Genomic DNA, 21,075 nt, shown 5'->3' on the forward strand with positions numbered 1-21,075 from the left:
CAGTGGCCCAATCGCTGACTGAATTTGGTCTGTGAACAACAAGATTTTGTAACTATATAAAAGAACTTATTCCAGACTGCAAATGAATGGGACTTGTGTTACGTTACCACCAGCTAATTTAATCATACTGTACATGTGTCCCTTTTTAGAGAACCATAGAGAAGAGTCTGCCTTCCAGAACCACCTAACAGCCAAAGTCTTGGTGGTGAGTTTCTTCCTTTTTCTCTCTACACCATCTACACCGCCCACCCGTCTGACGGCTCAGCTGTTCTTCTCTTTGCTCAGTTCACATTCTTCAACTACTTTGCAGTCCTGTTCCACATTGCATTCGTCAAGCAGGATGTGGCTTTGCTCCGTAAGGTAACATTACAACACTCACTTGCCACATACGTGCAGTCTTGGTGCCCCATGCGAATAACTTCTGTCTGGGTGTAGCGCCTGGCCTCTTTGCTGCTCATTACCCAGTTGGTGAACCAGGTGACTGAGGTGGTAGTACCCTTCCTGGTGGACCGCTTCGTGAGCGCTCCCCACAGGACGGAGAGTGAAGATGACCCAGAGGAGGACAAATTTAGAAATCAAATCAAACTGCCTGTGTTCCCGGTGAGTGCATTTTTTAACTGTGAGATGAGTCATGTTTTTGCTCCATGTTTTATTCACTGCTTGGTGTAGAGGGTTTGTTTTATTTTGCTTTGTTTTGCCCTGCTGTTCGCGGTCAGGGCAGTGTTACAAATACAAACCTCAGGGTTGGCTTCACCTGACGTGGATCCCTAAGTAGACAAAAACTATTTTTGCGCAATTCAGTAGGTTTTTTCCTCAGAGCCTCGAATGAAGCACTCTCACATCATTATTTGCGTGTCAAAGTTGTCAGCCAATCACAGTGCACATACAAACAAACAACGATTCACAGTAACATTGAACCATTTCATGTTGATTAACCGCTAAATACATAAAAGCCTAAAATGGCATTCATGTTCACTGTAGTAATATATGAAAGTTTTATTTTTCAAAGTTGGCCATCTCAGCACCTTAGTGCAGAGACGGCGTGTCAGGGTAACACAAAAAGGTGTCTTAAAATCATTGTAGTGGCTGCCTTGACTTCCACTTTTTGGCTGGCCTGACTGCAGGGGGGAAAAAAGGCCAGAAATAAATAGAAAGGAAACTTCCAAGTTTTTTGCAATTTGCGACCATGCACAACTCATCACAGGTTAATCAAAACAACAGAGATGCTGTATACTCATTCTTGACAATTCATTATATTGACGGGGCTCTTCAAACTATGTTGGCAAAAGGTCTTGTGTATGGGTTGAAAGAAAGGAAACCACAGAAGTAACTAAAGGAGGTGGATGTTGTCGCATTGGAAGGACGGAAGGAAGGAAGGAAGGAAGGAGGCAAATGTAATCTTTCAAACACGATGCTGAGAGAGGGGAAAACAAAAAAAAATTCTATTTGCGATGGATGTCCAAAAACTACTGGCGAGCGAGCAAGAAATGAGGACCACTTCAATATCATCGGTGGCGAGCAATCTGGATCAATTATCCTATGGTTATCTATAACTATAAAATACCAGATGGAAATAAATGTAGAATGTTGAGATCGGGATGCTTTCCCCACCTCTGTTTTCCAATTTGACTGTGAACACACACAAAAAGAAGTGAATAGGAGATGGGAACATACGAAACTGAGAAACTGTTCTCAATTTCCTTACCTGGTTAAATAAAAGTCGAGCACAAGCAAGACTGCGATTGGTTGGCGACCAGTCTAGGGTGTACCTCGCCTCTCACCCGAAGTATTGTGTTTGTATGCATTAAAATCTGTGCCATCATTTCACTTTTTTCCTCTCGACATTTAAAGCATATCCCCACCAAATCCCTTCTTAACAGAAACTGATGATTTTTTAAACATTTGGTTGTTTCTATTTCCCATGATTTTTTGATTCCAAATTTAACTTGTTAAAAATATATAGGGTATATGATGAGAATGAAATGCAAGAGCAATCAGTAATAATATGATGAGGTTGATATGCATGCAGTATAAAATGGACCTCAACGCCACAAAAAGCGATACATTTGCTGCGTTACATTTACTCAAGTCACATTCTCAATCAACTATGCTTGTCAGAGTACTTTAAATACACGTACTTTTTACTTTTACTTGAGTATTTATGTGATGAAGGATCAATACTTTTACTTGGTTACAATGGTCGACTGCCGTTTACTACTTTTTTTTATTCCTTCTTGTGTGCGCATGTCTATTTTTAGACTCCAACTTTGACCTGCGCATAGGGCGGCCATTGTGCCCAACCAACGTAATCGTGAGGCAGTCACATGACCGCACATGGAGGCTTCATGAGCCAATGAAAATGAGTCATTTTTCTGGGGGAAAAACAGTCACGGAAATGTCTATACTTTATAGACCCCCAAAAAACTCTAAAAAAGGAAAGTCTGGTCAGCAAACAGCTTCTGCATGAAGTTATTTAAAGGTCAAGTGTCATCCCTATAAACATTCTAAAAGAGATATTGGAATGAAAAATACATATAACATTATTCACTTCAATGTCTATACAAAAAAATAAGTATGAGCGGAGAGCGCGTCATCAATGCACAAAGTTGCAGAAGTGTCATTTTACAACATCCAAGTGGTCGCCATATTGTCTGCATCCCCTGTCCGTGACGTCACCCCGGACATTCACCAATGAAAACACGCAGTAAACCCTACTATGGGAGACAAAAACGCCCTTTCTGACATGGAAGCTCTTTTTGAAGAAGATATCACAAAACCGAGTGACGTTACCGGGGCAATATTACCCTATTGTTTCAACCTATATTCAGATGATATGCGATCACGGCCAAACCGCCTCCCCGTCCAATCCACTTCCGCGGCAGAGATGAGCCATCGCAGCTCATCGCAGCCGGCTGGTGTGACTCATTTTCACCGCCGAGGTGGCTTATCATGGAGCCGAGCTGGGCTGCTTTAGGGATTTGTTCATAGCCGTCATCCACGATGAACAACACCGTCGAGCCGGGGCGCATTATTGCGTTGTCGTCGCACGCGGCTGAGTGTGGCATTGACAGCAGCGTTCTTTAGAGCCGCCGCCGTCTGCGAGCCTGGAGCGCAGCATTTGCAGAAGCCGTGACCGGCGAGTGCAGCGCCTCGGCCAGTGTGGCTCATTTTTGGCGCCGAGGTGGCTTATCACGGAGCCGAGCCGGGCTGCTTTAGGGCATTGTTCATAGCTGCTGCCGTCCGGGAGGCTTTACGGCGGTGTCCGACACCGTCCGACTCGCAAATCGACACATTTAGGACGCCTGTCATACGTACACAGATCTTTTGTTACGTTATGAGAGACCGATTACGTGGTCCGCCCCAAACCATTATTTTTTTCTATTAGCTGTATACACACCTACCAGTCATTTGGAACCTACGAAGCTCTCCTCCTCTGCACCCTGCAATCCATTTTTCACAATGAACTGGGTCTCTTGCAAATTTATGAAGGGTAAAACCATCCTCCCGAGTATTCAAGCAATGTCCAGCAATGCAACGAGCCAGGATTTTGGCTACACGAAGGAACAAGAAGCTACCTTCCCAGAGGTAAAACTAATAGAAACAAACAAGTCCACTTGAGGGCAATCCTGGCAAGTACGTCACTTCCTGCTTTTTCTCAAGACAAATCCCTTTGAGGATTTTCATGGCGGGAGTTACAAAAAGCTGTATACGTCAAAATCATGTTTTGTGGTGAAAAAACGCATGGGTCCATGTCAGCTGCCGTTTTTTCATTAATAACATACTAAAATTCATGAATTTCATGAGAGTGGCACTTTAAGTGACTAAAGCAATTCATATTTCTGTGTGATTTCTGTTTTTTGGCCAGTTAAAAATTGTAATGTTGGCAGATGTGTGTAGAGTTCAATATGTTTTTTTATGTTAATGCTCAGATTTAAAAAAAACAAACAAACAAAAGTTGCTGACAAGTAACTCTTCAGTTGTTTTTTCATCAAATTCTTTCATACTTGAGTTTGTATTTGGATGACTACTTTGTACTTTTGCTTGTAACATTATTCTGAAGCACAGTACTTTTACTTGAGAACAAGATTTGGCGAAGCTATACTCACCTCTGACAGTCACCAAGAAAAACACCAGCAACACTCAACGGCGTAATGGATTCAAATTCTGCAGCGCTTTAAGGTCCCCAAGCTAAAAAACGCACACTCACCAACTCGTGTGAAGTTTGCCAAAGAAGTGCATTAGGGACATGGATTGGCCTAGCCAGTCTCCAGACCTAAATCCCATAGAAGACAAGTGGAGGGAGCTGAAGCTTTGAGTTACCAAGAGGTGGCCTCACTGCAAAGAGGAGTGGTCCAAAGCTCCTCCTGAGATGTGTACAAACCTGCTGATCAACTACAAGAATCTCCACCAAGTACCAAGTTATATTTCGCGAGGGGCTGAAATACTTATTTCACTCAATGAGTCACAATTTTTTGTTTGATGTGGTTTTCTGTTTTCGTTTTGATCATTTGTCTCTCCTTTACGCCTACCATTCCAAATTATAGACCGTTCATGTCTTTGTTAGTGGATCAACTTACAAAATCAGTGGGGGATCAAAATGGCTATTTCTTCCAGTGTCAAGCAGAGTTGTTTGCCCAAAAGGCCGATAATTCAATTGGCATGTGACAAGCTCAAGGAACTCGAGAGTCACACTCAACACTATAAAAATGTTTATTTCTACACTTTCTTTTTTTACTCACTGTTAAATATAAAATACATTTCAGACACTGAAGCATGTACTCATATATATGAGCTTTCGTAGCTTGAGAGTCTTTGACGACTTTGCGTTTTACACCAGGGCCTGTTCGCAGAGTACATTGAGCTCCTGGTCCAGTTTGGCTATCTGAGTCTTTTCTCGTGTGTCTACCCTCTGACGGCTGTGCTGCTGCTCATCAACAACGTGACAGAGATCCGCTCTGACGCCTACAAAGTCTGCAAACTCTTCCGCAAGTCCTTCTCCGCCCCTGTGGCCAACATGGGTGTATGGCAGGTCAGCAGAGTGCACAGCACACCACTTGCGCAATTGTGAGGAGACAACTGATGTCTTTGTCTGGTCCTTCAGATTGCTTTTGAGGTCCTGAGTTTCGTCGCGGTCATGTCGAACTGCTGGCTGCTGACACTGTCGCCACAGTTGCAAAGGTTGCATGACGAGGGCCACATGAGCAGCACCAACATTGTGCTGATGGCTATTACGGCCGAGGTCTGAAGGATCCTCATGCGTAAGAGACTCACGGCTTGGGTGCTTCTTATTTTTAACTGATTTTCTTCAATTGTTTTTTTTTTTTGCAGCATGTTCTTATCATCGTCAAGGTGATTGTTGCAGCCCTGATTCCAGATGAACCAGACTGGATCAGGAAGAAGAGAGCCCACATGCAGTACACATCCATGCAGGCTTTAAGACAGCAGGTTGACATGTTCGCCTTATATTTACAAGCACGTCTGCTAGTACAGGGCAGCACAATGAACATGGCGGGAGCACGTTTGCCTCACAGTTCTGTGGTCTAGCATTCAAATCTCTGGTCTCCTTCCGCAATCCAAATTTGGTGAATTGAAGACTAAATTTTCCGTAGGTGTGAATGTGAGGCTGAATGGCTGTTCATGTGTGTCCTGTGACTGGTGACCAGTCCAGATTGAAACCCAAAGTCAACCAGGGTAGGGAGAAAATGACAAATCTCAATCGATATCCCTGCAAAAAGAGTGATGCCCCAAAATCAAGGTCTGATTAAGTGTGGGTGGGCTTCCAGTTTTAATTTGAAAAATTGTTAAAAAAAAAAATGTTGTTTACCATTATTTAAAATTCGTCATTTTAGGGTGATGAGCTCCATTTTCGGAATCTCAAAAATATTTTGACAATTGACTCCCAAGAGTTTGATCATGAAAAAGTCACTGATGGTGCAGTGTGGTACAATTGCCTGACTTTGGTGCAGGCAGCTTGGGTTCAGTTCCCACTCAGTGATGCTGTCTATATGTGCCGTGTGCCTGACAGGAGACCAATTCAAGGTGTAGTTCACCCTTTGCCTGAAGTTACCTAGGATAGGTTCCAGTACCCCAGCGACCCTTGTGTGGATAAGTAGCTCGGAAAATGGATGGCTGGATGAAGGTTAACCGTGGTCCATTCCCTTGTTACTTCCAGACAAAAGATCCAGATTGAAGTCTGTAGTTGATTTCCTTTATCAGGAGATTACCAAATTGGCCTTTGTCAGCCGTGTGACTGGAGCTAATAATAGAGAGCACAAGGAGATATCAGTGCAAGTGAAGGAGGTTGTTGTTAGGATGAAAAGAAATAAATGACACCACAAATATGCAAAAGTTATGTCTAAATCACAGATCTGGTCAAATCAAATTGGGCAATTGGTTGAAACCCCCCCCCCCCCCCACACACACACACACACACACACACAATTTTGGAATCCAGATTACTCATGAAAGGGTTGGCATATTGTCAACGTCTACAATCAAGCACTCTTACATAATTCCCACCCAGGATCTCACCCCTGGCCAATTATGCCTCCTTGAAGCCGATGGCTGAATAGTAATTCCAGTAGAATCCCCGATCAGAGTGCTTGACTCTGCAGAAGATGTACTTCACTCCTGAGCTGTGCTGTCACTTGGTGTTAAAATAGATGTAGTCCCAGGTCGACTAAATCAAACAGCCTTTATTACATCACGGCCCAGAGTATTTTATGGACAATGTTCAGAGATCTGCGGCGCAAACTAAGCACTGTGAGCGTTTGTTCATGAAAGCCAACACGAAATCATAATTAAACTTGGCCAGAAAGCCTCTGGAATCAGATTCTTTGGACAAACTTTATCAGAATGATGAGAAGAGAAATACAAAGACAACTTTTGGCAGGCGGGCATAAAAACCTCCATCCATTTTCTGAACATCTTATCCTCACAAGGGTGGAGGGAGCGTTGGAGTCTATCCCGGCTATCTTTGGGCAGGTATTAAATAAAATACAACTCACCATTATACTGTATGCAGTTGTTGTACTACTGTATGTAGTGGGAGCTCAGTCATTGTTTGTCTTCAACCAGCCGCTCCAATCTTAAGTAATAGAAGGTAAAGTTTCACTCCTTACTCTGTTTTGGTTGCAGTCATTTGCAGAAAATCCGATTAGATAAAAACAGGATATTGGAAATTAGGCACAATTACTTTTTTGGGCAGTTTTGAAGGTTTCATCGCCCCATTTGGGAGCCTGTCATCACTTATTACACAAGGTGGGCTTCGTGTTAGTGGTAAACCTTGGATTTCAAGGTGGAATGTTCAGATAGTCTCTTAATTGCTGCTTTCTTTTTCTTGGAAATTATCAGCTCTTCTTCTGTTTCATCATTTGGCCTTTTTCCCTTTTCTGAGCACGGAAAATTAGCCATTGCTAGTGTGATACCACAGTGATTATTCATGTGATTGGGACTGAGACCCTGTAAATGAAAATAACAACAATTCCAAAGTGCGAAGCTCTTATATTAAAACTTTTAAGGTAAGTAAAAGGTGTGTAAAAATAGTCAATGTTGTTTGTGTTAAAAGTCGGTGTTGATCTTTCTTGTGTTTTTATTTCAGCCTGTAAAACTCATTTTTTCCCCTTTCTCTTCCAGAACTTGCCATCTGAGGAGGCCCAAATCTCTTTCAATGTGTGAGGTAGCGACACCCAAGAAAAACAAATTTGAGTTTTATTGGCATGTTTCTGTGCATACGTCATAGGTATTTTTAAAGGTGGGATTTTACACTTTGGAGACAAGTCACATGCTGGTATTTTAGTGAAATGGGGGCTGGGGGGATTTTATATCAAATTCATACCAGAGAAATATATGAGCCTTCGATGAACAAAATAATATCCAATGTGACTAAAAAGGAAGACAAACTGCAAAGTAGAAGGTCAAAGGGTGAATTATAGCAATGAAGTATATGTACGGAAAGGGATGAATATAAGACAAAAAAAAGTTCCAAAAGCAAAGTCGTTTTGAACAGGAAAGGCCCCTTGTCGCTTGATATTCTAAGGCCTAAGAGCACCACTTAAATTTGTCTTCAAAGTCCCAACTGGCAGCTTTAATTCCACCAAGTTTGTTGCTTTTACCCCACATGGTGCTTCAACAATGTCCACTCTGGAAGTTGCACTTCCACATCACACATACACTAAAAGTACAATTCAGACTTTAGAGGGTCAATGTGCAAACTGAATGTATTTACTATTTGCTGCATAGGAAATGCCTTTAAAATAAGGTTTACATTATATAGGTTGAAAGGTCAGAGAGAGGCGAAATATTTATTACCATGCTGACACTGTTTTCTTGACGAGATTTTTGTTTCGCATGTTGTCCAAAATGATCGAAGCTACAGTGAGTGACGAAAGGTAAATGTCACCATAAACAGCAGTTTACTTCAAAAACTCTTTTTTTTTTTTTTAAATTGTAACCTAGATATCATCTAGGATTTTTGTAATAATCACAACAGAATGTGTTTTCTGGATTTTGGCAGTGATTTTCAGATCGCACTATAGAGGAGATAATAGCTCAGCAATACACGCAACATGATTTGGTAAAAATTCCCCTGAAATTACAAAAAGCAGATAATGATGCTGCCAATATAAAAATAGAAAAAAAAAAGTTATTGTTGAAAGTAACAAGCATAAACTAAACTAACAGACCACGTCTTGTACTTTGCAATTATATGTGCTTTTGTTCATCAGTTGTAGCGCTTTTATGCACTTATTTTGTATTGTGCCTCTAGTGACTGCTTAACTCAGCAGTATTACTACTGATTCATCTTCTACTTTGTGCTGTTCACGCTTTAGTGCTGGGAGATTGAATGTGGCAAATCATACAATGTGTATTCTTCTTCCAAAGAATGGCTTCAACAATGGCACCTAGCAGTTTTAAACAAAGTAGTTATTCAACTTCTAACCACTAGTAGGCGCTTCAAGACTAAGTGTCCTTGCAATTTCGTCAGGGTGTCTGGTCAAAAGTGGGTATGAACATGGGCTGTATCACAATAAAGAAGAGTAAAAAAGGTTACTTTTTGTTTTGTTTTTTGCTCTTCACAAATGACACCAAGCTTATCTGTTCCACAGATTTAATCAATTTGAATAAATAAATACAGAAAAATAAGTACATGGCTGCAGCGAGACTACGTCCTATAATTTGAAAGCAGTAGACAACATAACATCTGGGAGGGGCGGGCTGTAACTGTAGAGGAATAATCACGACCATATAGACTCTATTCTTGGTACAAATGTTACACTTACATTGCTGCTGAAATACGAGCAATAAATAGAATTCCAATGACGTCACCACCACCCTTAGACCAATCGGATAAACTAAGGATAGAAAAAAACTTCACTCTTCACCTATCACCTGTGTTCTCTGACCTTTATGACACACAAGATGGCGTAATTGGAAACCTATCCATTATCAGATTTCACGCTCCTTCTATAAGCGGGGACCATTTGATAGAATCATCATACGTTGCCTGCCCAATTTAGGCATTAAACTCCAGAAATTAATATAAATAGGCTGCTCTGCAGGCTACGGGGAGACATATACTGTGTTTATATATATATATATATAATACAGTAGCTTATTCTACAGCTTTGGCCCTTGTCACTTTACAAAATGTATCTACATTTATCATCTGAACCTTAAATAAGACATGAGTGGATGTGAAAATAGAAAACATATGTATGGCAACATAAATCCTCACGGAGTGACTCCTGCCAATATGGGACAGAATTCCGATTACTATATGAACAGTAGGAAGCTAGCAAGTAGTGTGTACAATCAAGGTAACAAGAGGAGAACAGCAGTGCCCTGCAATAGACAAGACACGATAAGGAGGTATCTGGTGATAAATAACACTAACTGCATGCGCAGCAAGTTACACGCTTCTCAAGACAATGAACAACAAATCTAGACGTCCCAAAAGCTCACTGGAAAAATTTAAAACGCTAATCAAGAATAGTGGTATTATTTCATCAAAACCTACCCGCTTAGACTTAAAACACCCGTTTTTTTTTTTCTTAGTCCACTGGCATCTTTTTCTACTTCGATCAAGTAAAAATCATCTAAAGCGTTACTTTTTAGGTGATGAGTCTTATTTTAAGTCTGAGCAGATGAGTTTTGATGAGAAGACCAAAATATTCCTGGTATTCCAGGTGGTGTGCATCCTAGACGTGACAACAAAAACGATTCGGGCGAGTGATCAATGGACGGAACATTAAGAGGACAGAGAATGATACAATCATCTCAGTCTGAGGCATATTATATATATATATATATATATATATTATATATATATATATATATATCATAACATATTGTAACAGTCTCTGAGCTTATATTAAGAAGTTTGTAACCAAAGAAGCAGGTTGTGGAAATGGAAGAAGAAGAAACAAGTGCTTTTTTTCTGTGAAGCCTTCGTCAAGACAGCCTTCTTCCATCGACAGTGTGCTTGCTACAGTCATTGTTTGATTGGGAAGTCGAACAGCAAAGTGGGCGATAACGAACTACAGTGAAGCCACTGTGCTATAAGACAAAGTGGAGCTTCAAATTGTGATCTCTGTTGCACTCCAAAGTGTCCCGTAGCCACGTTCACACAGCTGGGAGTGCGTGTTGTGTGTCATTTAGAGCACATGGCAACAGTTGTACTGGGCCAGCGGGAGGATCTTGGCTTTATTGTTTGTCGGGATGTTGAAGGCCACGCTTTCTCCACAGAGGCAGCTGGAAAAGGGCGCTCACGCAGTTTGAGGCCTGTGACGGAGCGGCGCTAGCGGCGGACTTTGGAGATCTCCAGTTGGCCTGTATAGAAGCAGGACCAACGGGCATTACCACCGGAGCTCATAAACGTCAACACTCCAACAAGCGATGGAAATTATCTTTGTGGGAAATATTTTACCTGGAAAACCAAATGGACCAAGAGAAGACACACTGGAGGAGACAAAGACACCTTTTCCATCTGCTCAGGCGTGATCAGATTCTGTTCCTCATATTGTCCTGATCAACACGATAGGGGGTGTGTGGCCTCACACACAAGTCACACACACACACACACAACAAACAACCACACACACCACACACCACACACACACACACACAACCACACACACAAAATGGCACCAGCCCACACACAGGGCAGGTACACAAAGTTTCAGTTTACAATGCTGACATGAATTTACCCAGGTCTGTGCTAACTCTGATTCATAAAATTTATAGATTGATGTTTGGATAGGGTAGTGAACTGGTTTAGGGTGGTGTGGACAGTGGATGTCAGCGGGTGGCAAGCCCATTGGCCTCACAGTTCTGATGGGTTTCCGGGTTCAATCCTGGCCGTCCTGTTTGAAATCCAGGCTCCACCACTCCCGGGACCCTTTTGGGATGATTGTGAGGATAAGCGGGTCGACCAAAGCAAAGAAGAAAAAATGGAAAGAAAAGAAAATGGATGCTGAATGAATGGAATGGTAGAAAACAGGAAGAAAAGAGAACAGAAGTCCTCAACCAACACATCCGGGGAGGAAGGATATGACAGATCATCTTCAGTGTGACCCTTCATGACGTGGACTCAATGAATAGAAGAACTCATCTTTCATTTTCATGAACCTGCAAGGATGTACACAAACTTGTTGTCTGCATTTTTCTCATCACAGTGAACACAACACACACACTTGTTAGTGGAACACATTGGAGCAACTGGGGAGCAGTTCAGGGTATGTGTCTTGCTCATGGACACAACAGCAGTGAGTTTAGTTGGGTGGGTGGGTGGGGTCTTCAGGCTACTGTTGTTTTCCCCATGGTGGACAGTCCAGGCTAATCCAGCTAAAACATTGGTCCAGGCCCATAATTGGGTCGATGTAAAAAAGTTGTTGAAATCACCAAAAACATTATCAGGCAATTAGTGTTAAGATTAAAAAAAAATAATAATTGATGAAAAGCCTTGGCAAACATATGCCACATGCCGAGGTTTTCTCTCTTCTTGGTCCTCTTGCACTGAGAATGTCTGGGTGCTTACCTCACCTCTTAGGGCCCCCACCTCACATCTCAAGTTCCATCCTGCAGACCTCAACCGTCACCATCAGGTTGGGAATGGAATTGGGAATGAATATAATAATTTGTTTAATTATTTCACATCTCACAGAAACACCATATTAGAAACTATTAAATCAAAAATTTATCTTCCTCCCCCATCTTTTTCCAATTTCATCCATTTTTGAAAAAGCTCGAGCAAGCCACAAGAGCGGCGCGAAAAAGATCAAGAAATGTGGGTTGTGTCCTCCTGGTCTCGGGTTATTTAGATCTGATTAGGGTGCAGAGAGATTCCGGTCGGTTTGGTCGAGAGGGTCCTGGTTTCAAATCCCTGACGAACTCCTATAATAGGTTTTCCTTGACAATTTCCAAATGTCACATGATGCATGATGTGTCAAAAAGGTTAATACTTTGCAGTCAGTCACAAGGCAGTTGTGCTTGATCGTGACGGCATGCCGAGAAAAAAAAAACTATCAGTTGTACTTTTTTTTTTTTTAACTTTAGCTCACCGTGCATGTGTAAACAACGACAGTACAGGAAAACACGCTGTCAGCGAGTCCCGCCCTATTTTCAGCCCTCACTTAAGAAATCTTCTCAAACATGAGTATGGATGCTGCCGTAAAGAATGCAAAAGCGGATCACTTTCATACGGAATGTGAGGCGGACGTTTCTTTCATGATGTCATTGTTGAAGTGCATTTGCCTCATCTGTCAGTGAAGTGAATTGTGGAACGGCATCTTCGAATTGTTTATGGAAAATACGTTCCGCCGAAAAGCAAGCTGAGAATGAGGAAAGTGAACGAACTCAAATCCCAATTGGCTGCACAGCAGTCACTTTTCACACAATATAGTTGAATAGCGAAAGCCGCCACCATCGTTTCCGGGTTCGTCACATCTACATAAAAGAGGCTTAGTTGACTCGTTGTTCCAATCTTTTAAACATAAGGCGGGAATATTATCTTCAATAGAATCTCTGTAGCTGTAAATGAGTGCAGTGACACGGCACTGTGAAGCCATCGCTGACGTGTGGAAGGACATCGAAGATTGTGAGTGTTTCTCACTGCAAAAAGTGAAGCTGACAGAACCCTTGTCAGCGAATGGAAATTTGGGAAAAAGGGGTTTTCTGGGACTTGAAAACTGGACTTCTCAAGGTCACACGTAATCGAGAAGCATACCGCAAGAACAAGGCCCACAGAAATGAAAAAGATGATCACTTGTCATACTGGCCACTGTGTGATGACGGCAAAGGATTCCTGGCTGTTGACATTTCCAAAGAGAGCTTGTTGGGAATTTCAACCCTTGGACCTCTTTCAGTGCTCCTCTCCTTGAGAAGTGTTCCACAAGAAGAACAACCAACACAGAGGAGCAAATGACTTCATAACTCAATGATCACTTGGCTGCCACCCTAAACAAGAATGAACCCTTGAGTTTCTACACAGGCCACCTTGAGAAAGACAGCAAGGTAAAACATTACAGCATACTAGAACAGCAACGACACACAGCACACTCAGGGCTCGTCCAGGAGTCGAACCCGGGACCTCTCGCACCCAAAGCGAGAATCATACCTCTAGACCAACGAACCACACGGGTGGATGTGTGCCCCCAGCCACTCCCATCTCCGTAAAACTTCACGGCCCTGAACATCTCCTCTCTCCTCTGTCACCCACCAAACACTGCCGATCCCGCTCTTCATCTCCGGCAATCACCGTGAAACCACAACACCTTTGTCACTCCTTCCCCTGACGTTCTTGGTATTCCCATGGTGGCAGCGGACGAAACCATTGGCCCACGGCCATCAATTTCAGTCAGTGCATAAAGCTGAAATCAAAACAACTTTCACACAATTAGTTTTAAGATAAGTAAAACGAAACCTTTGATGAAAAGCCCTGAAAAACAGCTGCTTGCATTCTCAGTTTGCTTTTCTTCTTTCTCTCTGTTTTCTGGTCCTCTCAGGCCCGTCCACCTCAACCTCGGGATAAGTGTTAATCTTTTTGTTTATAATGATTATTGTTGTTAGTATTAGCACCAGCAGGAGGCATTGAGGTCACTTGGGGTTATTGAGGGCCTGGGTGTCTCTTATCTGAGATGGTTATCCTCACAAAGGGCGCATGAGTGTTGGAGCCTCTCTCAGCGATTGTCAGGCAGGAGGCAGGGTACATGCTGAACCGTTTGCCAGCCAATCACAGCTTGTAGGATCCTCTATTGTTCAAATGTTGGCATGTAATACACAGCTGTGTGTTTTTCTGGCACTTATTACACCACTGGTTGTGTCCTACAGTGTTTCTGTGTCGGCTCTTTAAATGAATTGCAACCAGTCAAAAGTAAAAGGTCAAGATCTGAGGGTCCTGAGTTAAACCAGTTCTGCTCGCGTTGTTGTGATTGCACCTCATGTTGTGCCCTATGATAGAAAGGTTTGGTAAATGGGCTGTTGTTGTTCTTTCATCTGTCATATTCACCGCTTTGGATTTTTAGGCCTTTTGATGGAGTTGCATCAAGGCAATGGGTCTTAAGACGTGAAGCTAAAATAGCTCAGCTGGGATTTCGTTAGACTGAAGATCTAAACGGCCCTGGTTCAATCCCTGGTTTCAGCACGGGGACTTCAAACTCTGAAATGGAGCCTGGAACACACTGAACTGGTTGCTTGCCAATCGCAGGGCACATGGAGACAAACAGTCACAATCAGACCTTGAGGAAACATTAATGTTGCATGTTTTGGGAATATGGGAGGAAACTGGAGTGCCAGGAAAGAAAAACCTACACATGCACGGGAAGAACATGCAAACTCCACACAGGCGAGGCTGGGATTGAACCCTGGTCCTCGGAAATGTGAGGCCAACGTTTTACAGCGGTGCTCACCGTGCCGCCCAATTCATACATATTTGTCTGAATTTCCATACTTTTTAAATTTTGTTACGAACATTATTGAAGTCACAAGACAGTTATTACAGTTAATATTTAATTGAAGAATATACTCATTAATCTAATTGTTCATAAATTAGAGTTTCAATGTTTATTTATGAAATAAAACAATATGATGATGTGGGGAGTGACATGAATGTTGCTTTTCATCACTATCCAAAAGCGGTTGGGATGGTATTCTGGATCAAATATTAATGAATATATTTAGGAATGCAGTAAAATGTTGAGATGATTCACTTGATTATGATAATGCAGATCAAATCTTTCAGTTTCACTGGTGCTCGCTGAGCATCCTGCAGGGGTTCAGCCTTGTTGCCATGGTGACATATTTAGAAAGACAACCTTGGCAGCCTTCAACAGCCGTGATCGTATAGTGGTTAGTACTCTGCGTTGTGGCCGCAGCAACCCCGGTTTGAATCCGGGTCACGGCAGGGATGAATCTGTGAAGCTAATTTTTTTAGTCCTTATGGTTGATATTTGCATGAATCCCTTTAGAATTACAAAAATAAATGAACTGAAGACAATTATGGAAGTAATTAATTGCCATCACAGTACGAATTCAAAATTCTAGCATGGAATTTTTTCAACACTGAAATCCATTGTAAAAAACGTGTGTATGTTTTTTATTTGTGTGATACAGGCAAATAGGTATTTGAACACCTGTCTATCAGCTAGAAATCTGACTCTCAAAGACCTGTTTGGCCGCCTTTAAAAGTCCACTTCCACTCCATATATTATCCTGAATCAGATGCACCTGTGTGAGGTCGTTTGCTGCATAAAGACATATTTCATGATTCAATTGATGCATCTCTGCAACATAATTACTTTAAAATAGCAGATGTGGTTGATGAAGGAGTTCTCGAGGTATCAAGTAAAATATATACATTTGTGATCCAACCTTCAAAGAAGACATTTCAGGTGAACATACCAAAAACATCATTCTGAACTGGCTTTGATACCACATGCAAAATACACAACCGAGCTAGCTAGGAGTTGAACCTAGAATCTTCTGATCCGTAGTCAGACGCGTTATCCATTGCACCACTAGCCCTTCAGAAAACTGCACCTTCTGCAAACCCATGTATACAATTTTCACTGTCCTACAGCCGCCAAATAACAGCATCAAAAAAGGCGACTGAGGGGCTTGATACCTGCTGTGACCTGGAATTGAACAAAGATTGCGTGGCAACAAAGCAGAGCACTAACCACTACGTGATCAAAGCTTTGTGGAAACTGCCACGAAAGTTGGACGTATAAAGCTGTTGGCTGCAGTGAGAATGCTTAACGATCCAGGACTGACCCGATCTCGGGAATGCCAAATCAGATCGTCTAGTTGTGAGAATGCGGTGATTTCATTGGCACAGGCCAAGTTCGTCTCCGGGTCGTGACAGGCAAATTCCTAAATTCTCTTGTTTAGTCAAGTGATGATCAAGATTGACAATTCTGTGGATTAACCTGTTTTACTGGCAAAAACATCGACTTCAGAATTATGTATGGATACTCTATGCCAAGTGTCTCTAATGTTTCCATGTACCTTCATTTATTATCACCTTCTAAATGTTTAACGGTCTCGGACAAACTATAAGATGTATTTTTGTTTTGTCTCAACGGACTTAGCATTGAACAATGCTTTGTTTTACTGGCAATATGGTGACGTAAACAAAAGTCACATGTTTTTTATAACGACGTGAAAGTGGACATAGTGAAGTGGTTATCACATTCGCCTAACACACGAAAAGTCCCAGGTTCGAGACCGGGTGGAAACAGGTGTCCTTTTGTTGCTTGCTTGTAAGGGAGCTGTTGTCGGAAGGAAGAAAAAAAGGAGGGAACACACAACAAAATGAGGAAGGAAGGGAACAGGAAATGATGAAGAGAGGAAAAACAGGGAAGGAAGAAAGGAAAGACATAAGGAAGGAAGCAAAGAATGTATTGAGGAAGAAAAACAAGGATAAAATGTTGGGGAAAGAGGTTGGAAGGAAAGAAGCAAAAAACATTGGAACAAGTAAGGAAAGGAAAGAAGGAAGGAAGAAAGCAAACAAGTATTGGACGAAGCAATGAATGAATGAAGGAAGCAAGAAAAGAAGGAAGGAAGGACCAGGCAAACGAGATAACCGCTACATTGGTAACCACCATGTTGTTTGACTGCAAAAAAAAAAAAACATACATGAAACTCTATTTCAGAAAAAAATCCTTGTTTTCTCATTCAGATCTGACTTTCCTTGGAAATTTAAGTTCAAGCGAAAAACAGAAATCAAAACAACATTCTAGAGGAATTAGTGTTGAGACACAAAAACAACAAAATATTAGTGGCAAAAAGCTGCCTGGCCACTCAGTTTGCTTTTCCTTTCCTTTCTCTCGGTTTCCTGGTCCTCTTGCACTAGAGAGAGTCTGGCTGCAGGCCTCACTTCACATCTCAAGTCCCACCCTGCAGACCCCCAACTGCCATCGTCAGGCAGGGAACAAAGTAGGATCATTTCAAAATTGTGTCCATTTCTCTTTCAGCGTTTAAGGAACTTAGTTGAATATTTTCTCGCTAATCTTTCTTTTCCGGTTTCAGCATAAAAGCCATTCATGTACAGCACTGCCCATTTCATTTACACTCTCTTTTCATTCCCGGTTTAAGTGTTTTAATCTTTTGTAAATAAATCAGCAACAACTTAAAAAGGGAAGAAGGGTAGATAATGATGATGATGATGATGGTGATGATAACTCTTCAATCTACCATTGATGTTTTCATGGCATGGAAGGAAACCAGAGTGGCCAGAGAAAACCCATGCAGAGATCATGCAAACTCTTTTTCGTCTGTGGTTCTGAACCTCTGGGCCCCCAGGGAGAATATCAGCTTCCGTTGCCCAAGAAAAGGATACACTTTACTGGCATGTTCAATGTGCAAGGCATTGTGGGCTTATTCTTCATAGTCGTTGTAGTCATTGTGTATGCTCTCACTCTGAATGGGGTGAAAAAGTGTGCATGTATGAAAATAAAAGTAATTCCGGTGTTGCACTCCCAATTATGTGTATAAATGATCCATTCATTTTCTAAGCCACTTATCCACAAAACGGTCACAGGAGTGCTGGAGCCCATCCCAGCTCACACCACACAAAAGACGGCGCACACTATGAGCTGGTTGGCAGTCAGTCACAGGGGACATAATTGACACCATCACTGAGCAGGACTCAAACCTACGCTGCCCACAACAAAGTCAGGTGTGCGTACCATGACACCATCAGTGACTTTCATTCTTGTCTGGTTTTTATTTAATTGTGTAAACGCACCTGCTCCCTACTGCATGTTTGCCCTCTGGCAGTTGTGGCAAATTTTATTTTCCTGAGGGAATCCATTTCATACTCATGTGAATCCAAATGTCTGACTTTTCTGGTTTGTGGTACTTTACACACCATCCTGTAACAGAAATCTATATTTTTCAATTTTAAGTCATCACATTCTATTTCACATTCATAGTGTTTAAGATACTGAGGTCTTTGAACCTGGGACCTCTCGCACCCTAAGCAAGAAGCATGCCCCCGCCTCGACTATCCAGCCACAAGATGTACCTGTTGACATTTTTTTTTTAATCACGCCACTCGACCAGGATTGGACGACCCGTGGCTCTCGTGTCACATGCAGCTTTTTAGCACCGCCCGAGTGAAAATGAATACCAAACAATTCATGGATTATTTATTGTAAATTGAGCAATATTTCTTTCTTTTGTAGTTTCCTTAATGTTTTATTAGGATTACATTAGATTATCTTTTATATACAATGTTTCATCGAGGTGTAATCTGGGGGGCTCTGGGAGAGGGGGTTCTCAATTTATTATTTTTTTTCTGGGGATCTTATAACAGGAAACAATTACTCTCAAAACTCTTCCACTCAGGAATCTCACAAACAAGAGCAAATATATCACATTGGAACAGATGAAAAGAATATTTAAAAAAAACTTGCATCAACTCACATAGCTGTATTATAAAGGAGACATTCACGGATGTTCATAGATTTCTCTTCACAATTACTGTCAAAACTCTGCAAGATCAAGAACACGGTCACCATGCAGCTTCTGGTAACTCTCATTCACACCGCACAATATAAATGGTCGCCCAACGACGCACACGGACCTCGACAACGTCTCCACTTCTCCAGCTCGCGAGTTTATGTTTGAAATGAATGAAACACATTCAACACTGTGCCTCTGTGACGACACTCGCTTTGCAAACGTTTTAAACTAAGTGATATTCACATTCTACAACAAGACAATGAAAACGGGTGAAGGAGAACAAAATGTGTGCCTTCCACCAGGAATCTCACAAACAAGAGAAAGTATTTCTTCCCGGCACACATTAAGTGTGGCTTCAAAATAAAGCACGCAGCCTACTTCCTGTGTTTCTCAGATCTTCCACCAACAATTCAACGGCATTTTCCCACCGACAATAAACATTTTTAAACACACAATAACGTTGAAAAGAACGAAAAAGTATCAATGACAGAGAAAGTGCTGGATTTCAAAATAAAAGTGAAATCAAAATAAAAGTCTACATCCTGTTCCTATTATAGCACAACAGCATCACACCATTACATAACCTCAATAGGAGGGTATATAATTGGCAACCAAGTCTCTGACTTGCCTGACCAGTGAATCAGTGTCAAAAAAAGCTTGCACTGTATTTGTCATTCAAGTCAGGAGTGGGCAATTTTCTCCCATCTTTGAGGGGAGGCTTTTTTTTACTCATGAGATGATCAAACCCCTCAATTCAGGCAGTCTCTGAAGAAAACAGCAGGAAGGGGGTATCCAGAGTTGAACTGGAGACCTCTTGATCTGCAGTCAAATGCTCTACCACTGAGCTATACCCCCATGTCTTGCAACCACCTCTTAGTTCTGTAGACAATTCAATATTCATCATTCGTTCCAGTTGTGAAATGTGAATGATTGAGAACTGTTACATGAATACAAACATCAATGGTGAAATTTTGAAGGATGACAAACTTAGAACAAGTGGACATTTGGATTTTCACCCAATAACTTCGAGTTTACACCTCATTGACAAATGAAACATTCCTGACAAAAGCTGAAGTCATACAAATGCTCGAGGAGTCAGCTCCAAACCCATGATATGTCTTTTCCAGTGGAATGGGATGTGAATTTAAAGCTGAACCTTTGATATCCATCAGATTGCCAAACAAATGACCCTGATGTGATTTGAACACACAACCTTCTGATCTGGAGTCAGACGCGCTACCGTTGCGCCACAGAGTCAGTGACAACAAGCTTCAGGAGAGGTTTAAGCTCAAAACGAGGGTATATCGTTGGCAACCAATGCAAGTCACTGACATGCCCGACTGGTGAATCCGTGTCAACAAAGCTTGCACAGTATTTGACTTACAAGTCAGGAGTGGGGAATTTTCTCCCATTTTTGAGGGGAGGTTTTTTTTGCCCATGTGATGAGCAAAACCTTGATTTCTGAACAAAACTTGGAGGTTGTGCATCTCTGTGCTTCATGGAGATTTGGCTTTGTGGAAGAGTGTCTGAGGCCACCATCACGCTCCATGCATTCAACCTCCATTCTGCGGGCCGTGTCGCTCAGCTAACACGGAAAACGAAAGGCAATGGAATATGCTTGTATATCAACGAGAAATGGTGAACGTAACACAGCTCAGCACACACTGAAGCCTGCTTTTAGATTTGCTGATTTTGAACTGTAAGCCGTTTTATTTACCACGTGAGTTCCCCATAAGTTTGTCACGCATGTTTGCAAATGTGCAGAAGTCAGAAAATGAAAAAAAGCAGCAACAGCTGTGCTTGTTGTGGCTGAGTGGTTGAGGCGATGGACTTAAAATCCATTGGGGTCTCCCTGTGCAGTTTTGAAACCTGCCAACAACGCAATCATAAGACTTTGGTTTGAGATCATTCCAGGTCAGTGCTTCGCTCTGGGAGAAGATCTGCCTGTTACAATGCAGTATCAACAAATACATTTTAGCCTTACTGCTACTGTATATTTGCATGATAAAATGCAGCAAATATAAATATAAATACGGCAGCATCAAGGCGATACAACACAATTCAGCGACCGTACCAGACAATCAAACATGAGAAGAAAACACCAATTGAAGA

The 21,075-nt window shown here is 41.8% G+C and overlaps 1 protein-coding gene and 5 non-coding genes across 6 annotated transcripts; 2 read left to right on the forward strand and 4 right to left on the reverse strand.

The window, feature by feature from the left end:
- Window positions 1–61: 61 nt before the first annotated feature.
- Window positions 62–9,051, forward strand: LOC133493510 (anoctamin-10-like). Its single transcript, XM_061806945.1, has 7 exons — window positions 62–205; window positions 286–360; window positions 436–600; window positions 4,838–5,029; window positions 5,102–5,239; window positions 5,329–5,445; window positions 7,636–9,051. Exons 1-7 carry the CDS (start codon window positions 83–85, stop codon window positions 7,675–7,677), a joined length of 852 nt encoding a protein of 283 aa, XP_061662929.1. The 5' UTR covers window positions 62–82; the 3' UTR covers window positions 7,678–9,051.
- Window positions 9,052–13,560: 4,509 nt separating this feature from the next.
- trnap-ugg (transfer RNA proline (anticodon UGG)) lies at window positions 13,561–13,632 on the reverse strand. The gene has a single exon. It is a non-coding gene; the product is annotated as a tRNA-Pro (tRNA).
- Window positions 13,633–15,328: 1,696 nt separating this feature from the next.
- On the forward strand, window positions 15,329–15,400 carry trnah-gug (transfer RNA histidin (anticodon GUG)). The gene has a single exon. It is a non-coding gene; the product is annotated as a tRNA-His (tRNA).
- A 547-nt stretch (window positions 15,401–15,947) lies between these two features.
- Window positions 15,948–16,020, reverse strand: trnar-acg (transfer RNA arginine (anticodon ACG)). Its single transcript has one exon. It is a non-coding gene; the product is annotated as a tRNA-Arg (tRNA).
- A 3,726-nt stretch (window positions 16,021–19,746) lies between these two features.
- Window positions 19,747–19,818, reverse strand: trnac-gca (transfer RNA cysteine (anticodon GCA)). Its single transcript has one exon. It is a non-coding gene; the product is annotated as a tRNA-Cys (tRNA).
- A 330-nt stretch (window positions 19,819–20,148) lies between these two features.
- On the reverse strand, window positions 20,149–20,220 carry trnaw-cca (transfer RNA tryptophan (anticodon CCA)). The gene has a single exon. It is a non-coding gene; the product is annotated as a tRNA-Trp (tRNA).
- Window positions 20,221–21,075: the final 855 nt, after the last annotated feature.

Source organism: Syngnathoides biaculeatus, chromosome 20 (assembly GCF_019802595.1).
Source record: "Syngnathoides biaculeatus isolate LvHL_M chromosome 20, ASM1980259v1, whole genome shotgun sequence".
Classification (NCBI taxonomy): Eukaryota; Metazoa; Chordata; class Actinopteri; order Syngnathiformes; family Syngnathidae; genus Syngnathoides; species Syngnathoides biaculeatus.

Bases quoted from the DNA above. Each gene is read 5' to 3' on its own strand.
- LOC133493510 (XM_061806945.1), top strand. From the start codon at position 83: ATGAATGGGACTTGTGTTACGTTACCACCAGCTAATTTAATCATACTG. The intron at 601-4,837 runs GTGAGTGCATTT...GTTTTACACCAG, and splicing joins TCAAACTGCCTGTGTTCCCG to GGCCTGTTCGCAGAGTACAT. The intron at 5,240-5,328 runs GTCTGAAGGATC...TTTTTTTTGCAG, and splicing joins TGATGGCTATTACGGCCGAG to CATGTTCTTATCATCGTCAA.